Source organism: Salvelinus sp. IW2-2015, unplaced genomic scaffold, assembly GCF_002910315.2.
Source record: "Salvelinus sp. IW2-2015 unplaced genomic scaffold, ASM291031v2 Un_scaffold1046, whole genome shotgun sequence".
Taxonomy (NCBI): domain Eukaryota; kingdom Metazoa; phylum Chordata; class Actinopteri; order Salmoniformes; family Salmonidae; genus Salvelinus; species Salvelinus sp. IW2-2015.
This window is the reverse complement of record NW_019942701.1, coordinates 51114-56618: the sequence shown is the minus strand read 5'-3', so window position 1 is coordinate 56618 and position 5505 is coordinate 51114. Positions and strand designations below refer to the sequence as shown.

General features: G+C 43.5%; 1 protein-coding gene across 1 annotated transcript; it reads left to right on the top strand.

Annotated features, from left to right (window-relative positions):
* Positions 1-2661: 2661 nt before the first annotated feature.
* On the top strand, positions 2662-3198 carry LOC139024119 (pre-mRNA-splicing factor 38B-like). Its single transcript, XM_070438580.1, has one exon. The coding sequence runs from the start codon at positions 2662-2664 to the stop codon at positions 3196-3198; it is 537 nt and encodes a 178-aa protein (XP_070294681.1).
* Positions 3199-5505: the final 2307 nt, after the last annotated feature.

Here is a 5505-nt window from a genome sequence, read left to right as displayed (position 1 = left end):
ACATTATGTTACAGTTCCTCTAGTCCAGCACATCAGATTCTTCCTACTGTGTGCAAATAGCCTGAGGATAAGGTTACAGTTTCTCCGATAATATGTACTCTTACTTTACATATTGTGGCAAGTAGAAGCCGCTAGACTATGCCACCCCAATTATAACTAAGGGCGGGGGAGATAAAATGGCACCGATGGAGAAGATCAACATCTTACGAGTTCCACCCACTTTGCTATTGAGTGACTTTTTTCATGTTTTCTTTCCTTTTTTTTTTATTATCACATATGACAGCCAACAGGGACGTCGCTAGGCCTATTTTAGGGGGGCTTTAGCAAATACGTTTTTATGTGAGGCTGCTGTAAGTTCAAGTGTAACAGACGTTGTTAGCTGCTAACGGTAACGGTGTCTTTTAAATTCGACATAAGTGATGTGGCGATGATATCTAGTTTACGTTGTAGTTAATGTAGCTATAAATGAGACAGATGACGCAACATCATGCTGTCACGTTCTGACCATAGTTCTTGTGTGTTTTTCCTTGTTTTGTGTTGGTCAGGCAGTGAGCTGGGTGGGCATTCTATGTTTTGTGTTTCTATGTGGGGATTGTCAATTGGCCTGATGTGGTTCTCAATCAGAGGCAGGTGTTGTCATTGTCTCTGATTGGGAACCATATTAAGGTAGCCTGTTTGGTGTTGGGATTTGTGGGTGGTTGTTTCCTGTCTTTGTGTTCATTGCACCAGAGAGGACTGTTTCGGTTTGCCACGTTTGTTATTTTGTATTTTTGTAAGTATTCACGGTTTTGTCTATTAAACATGTTGAGACATGGTTACGCTGCGTGTTGGTCCGATCCCTGCTACACTCCTCTTCTCGTGAAGAGGAGGAAGGCTTTACATATTGTGGCAAGTAGAAGCCGCTAGACTATGCCACCCCAATTATAAACTAAGGGCGGGGAGATAAAATGGCACGATGGAGAAGATCAACATCTTACGAGTTCCAACCCACTTTCCTATTGAGTGACTTTTTTCATGTTTATCTTTCCTTTTTTTATTATCACATATGACAGCCAACAGGGACGTCGCTAGGCCTATTTTAGGGGGCTTTAGCAAATACGTTTTTATGTGAGGCTGCCTGTAAGTTACAGTGTAACAGACGTTGTTAGCTAGCTAACGGTAAGGTGTCTTTAAATTCGACATAAGTGATGTGGCGATGATATCTAGTTTACGTTGTAGTTAATGTAGCTATAAATGAGACAGATGACGCAACATCATGCTGTCACGTTCTGACCATAGTTCTTGTGTGTTTTTCCTTGTTTTGTGTTGGTCAGGACGTGAGCTGGGTGGGCATTCTATGTTTTGTGTTTCTATGTGGGGATTGTCAATTGGCCTGATGTGGTTCTCAATCAGAGGCAGGTGTTTGTCATTGTCTCTGATTGGGAACCATATTAAGGTAGCCTGTTTTTTGTGTTGGATTTGTGGTGGTTGTTTCCTGTCTTTGTGTTCATTGCACCAGAGAGGACTGTTTCGGTTTGCCACGTTGTTATTTTTGTATTTTGGTAAGTATTCACGGTTTTGTCTATTAAACATGTTGAGCACTGGTTACGCTGCGTGTTGGTCCGATCCCTGCTACACCTCCTCTTCTCGTGAAGAGGAGGAAGGCTGCCGTTACACATGCACATATATTTTCATACTCAATTGCTTTCATTCAGTAGGCCATTGCAAAACAATTATCAGTAGGTCATGTGTAGAAAAGGTGACATATTGTTGATCACAATCTCATTGTATTATCCTCAATTTCTCAACTGTAGGCTAGCTAACAACTAACGTTCTATGAATATACGGACATTCTTCAAGAGAGGCAGTGCCAGCAGCTCTGCTGAAGGCCAATCCGGTGGAAATTAAGATTTGAGGGAAAGAAGCTGGAGGCTGACAGGCCTGAGGGAGCATGTCTGATGAAGGTCAGTGATAAAAAAAGCAAGTAGATGTTTAAGCTTTCAGTTAAATTTGTACAGCATATGACAGCATATGTCATACTTTTGTTAGGCATAAATAAATGATGTTCATGATATCTTAAAGGGTCATGCAGAAAGAAAGGCTTCTATGCAAGGCAGAGATAAACATGCGAGCTGTATTAGTGAGAGAGCAAGCATGCCCAGAGAAAAAGGGAGATCAAACAGATCCAGAGAGGGACAACAAACAGATCCAGAGAGGAGGGACAACAAACAGATCCAGAGAGGAGGGAGAACAAAAACAACCAGAAGAGGAGAGAACAAAACCAGATCCAGAGAGGGAGGGGAAACAAAAAACCCAGATCCAACATTGGAGGGAAAAAACAAACAAGATCCAGGACAGGAGGCGGAGAAAACAAACAGATCCAGGAACAGAGGGGAAACAAACAGATCCAAGAGGAGGAGGAAAACAAAACAAGATCCAGACAGGGAGGAGAAACCCAAAACAGATCCAGAACATGGAGGAGGGAAAAAACAAGATCCAGACAGAGGGGAGAACCAACAAACAAGTCCAGAGAGGAGGGGAAACAAAAACAGATCCAGAGAGGAGGGGGACACAAACAGATCCAGAAGGGGGAACAGGGAGGAGAAACAAAAACCAGATCAGAGAGAGGGGAGAAACAAAACAGATCCGAGGGACAGGAAGGGAACAAAAACAGATCCAGACATGGAGGGGAGGAACAAACAGATCCAAGAGGAGGGGAAGAAAAACAGATCCAAGACAGAGGAGAACAAACAGATCCAGGACAGGAGGAGAAACAAACAGATCCAGACAGGGAGGGAGAACAAACCAGATCCAGGACAGAGGGAGAACAAACAGATCCAGACATGGAGGAGAAACAAACAGATCCCAGACAGGAGGGGAAACAAACAGATCCAGAAGAGGAGGAGGAACAAACAGATCCAGAGAGGAGGAGAAACAAACAGACCAGACAATGGAGGAGGAACAAAACAGAATCCAGAACATGGAGGAGGAACAAAAAAAGACCAGACAGGGAGGAAGAACAAACAGATCCAACAGGGAGAACAAATCCAGAGAGAGGAGAAACAAACAACAGAATCCAGAGAAAACAGGGAGGGGGAGAACAAAAAACAAGATCCAGACAGGGAGATGAGGGGAAAAACAAAAACAGATCCAGGACAGGAGGGAGGAACAAAAAACAGATCCAGAGAAGGAGGAAGAACAAAACAGATCCAGGCATAGGGAAAACAAAACAGATCCAGAAGAGGAGAAACAAACAAGATCCAAGACATGGAGGGGAAGACAAGAACAAGATCCCAGGACATGAGGGGAGAAAACAAAACAGATCCAGAGGAGAGGGAGAAACAAAAACAGATCCAGAGAGGGAGGGAGAACAAAAAACAGATCCAAAGAGGGAGGGAAACAAACAGATCCAGAAGAGGGAGGGAGAAAAACAAAAAACAGATCCAGGGGAAGAGAGAAACAAAACAGATCCAGAAGGAGGGAAGAACAAACAAGATCCAGACAGGGAGGGAGAAACAAACAGAATCCCAGGGGACAGGATGAAAGGGAAACAAAACAGATCCAGAGACAGGAGAAAAAAAACAGATCCAAGAGGAGGGAACAACAAAAACAAGGATCCAGAGACATGGAGGAGAACAAAACAGATCCCAGGGAAGAGGGGAGGAAACAAAACAGAATCCAGAGAGAGGGACAACAAACAGATCCAGAGGAGGGAAGACAACAAACAGATCCAGAGAGGAGGGACCAAAACAAACAGATCCGAAGAGGAGGACAAACAAAACAATCCAGAGACAGAGGGACAACAAAACAAGGATCCAGAGAGTGAGGAGAAAACAAAAACAGATCCAGAGAGGAGGGAGAACAAACAGATCCAGACAGGGAGGGAGAACAAACAGATCCAGACAGGGAGGGAGAACAAACAGATCCAGACAGGGAGGGAGAACAAACAGATCCAGAGAAAGAAAGTAATCAAGCCGCTGCAGCAACTCCTTCCAGAAATGAGAGCAATTTAGGTGACAAAGACACTGGGCCCAGACAAGTGAAGATGAAAGAGCTACCCACACAAAAGTTTGGTACACAGAAAGGGCATTTTAGCACTGCTGGTTTGAGAAATACAATTGGGTAGAGTACTCTGTCCACAAAAAAAGCAGCTTTCTGTTTTTCATGTCGAGTTTTTGGCAAAAACATTACATTTGATTATTTTGTCAGTAATGGCTGCAAAAATTGGGAAAAAGCTTTGTTTATTTTTGGTAAACAAGAAATGGCACAAACACACAGAGACAGTATTGTGGCATGGCAAAGCTACCTGGCAACTAGCAGTCATGGGAACATTGGTCAGATTTTAACATCTGGCCATGCTAGTGATATTGCAGAGAGAAGGGAGTATCTGAGGAGAATTGTTGTGGTCACATCAATGTTAGGAAGACAGGGACTCTCTTTCCAGGCCAATGATGAATCTAGTGAAAGCACAAATAGAGGGAACTTTCTTGAATGTACAATACTTTCCTGCAAAGGTACAATACTTCATCAAATGCGACGTATCTCTCTCCAGAATTTCAGCATGACATGATCGAATGCTGTGCTCAAGAGATTATGGACRCCATRGTCTCTGAGATGTCARMRTCTGGAATGTATGTCATTATGGCGGATGAGGCCAGGGATGGGCAGTCTGAACAGTTGGCTCTGTGTGTTAGGTCTGTGACAGAGGGTACAATTAAGGAGCGTTTACTAGCACTAGCAGAAATCAAGTCATTTGATGCCCAATCGATAGCAAATGAGCTGCAACAACAGATCCAAATGAGAGGGGTAGCAGGCCTAAAGTGCGTTGCACAGACCAATGATGGTGTGGCTGTCATGAGTGGATCCAAAGGAGGTGTGCAGCACATTTCAGAGTGCTGCATCCGGAGGCTATTTATGTACATTGCTTTGCTCATGAGCTTAATTTGCTGTTGTGTCATACATGCAGGGCTGTTCCGGAGGCTGCTGAGTTTATCAGTTTCTTAGAGAATGTGTATTCGTTTTTCACTACATCCTAGTTAACCACCACAAGTTCAAAGAAGCTCAGTCCAAACTTGGAATAGCATCAGCTGAACTTGTACAGCTCTCAAACACTCGCTGGGTATGCCAGCTGCGGTCAATAAATGCAGTCCTGGACACTTTAACTGCTATTTTTGATTGTCTATCTGCCATTGAATCCCCCATGGCTGTTGGTCTGAGAGCAAATCTTCATAAGTTCTCCACCGTGTATTTGCTACTGATGTTTCAGTCCCTTATTTCTATAACTGAGGGATTACAAAAATTCCTCCAGAAAGAGACTGTAGACCTGGCAGAAGCTTGTTTCAGCAAACAAGCTGTATGTGACACACTGATAGGCAAACTCACAGATGCATTTACCACAGAACTTTATGACAGAACCAAAGCACTCTGTGAAATTCACAATATTCCAGAGGCAGATGCAGCAAGAAAGCGCAAACAAAGTAAAATGGGAGATTTTGTGGTGGAGACCTCCTTGGGTTTAGGCACAGA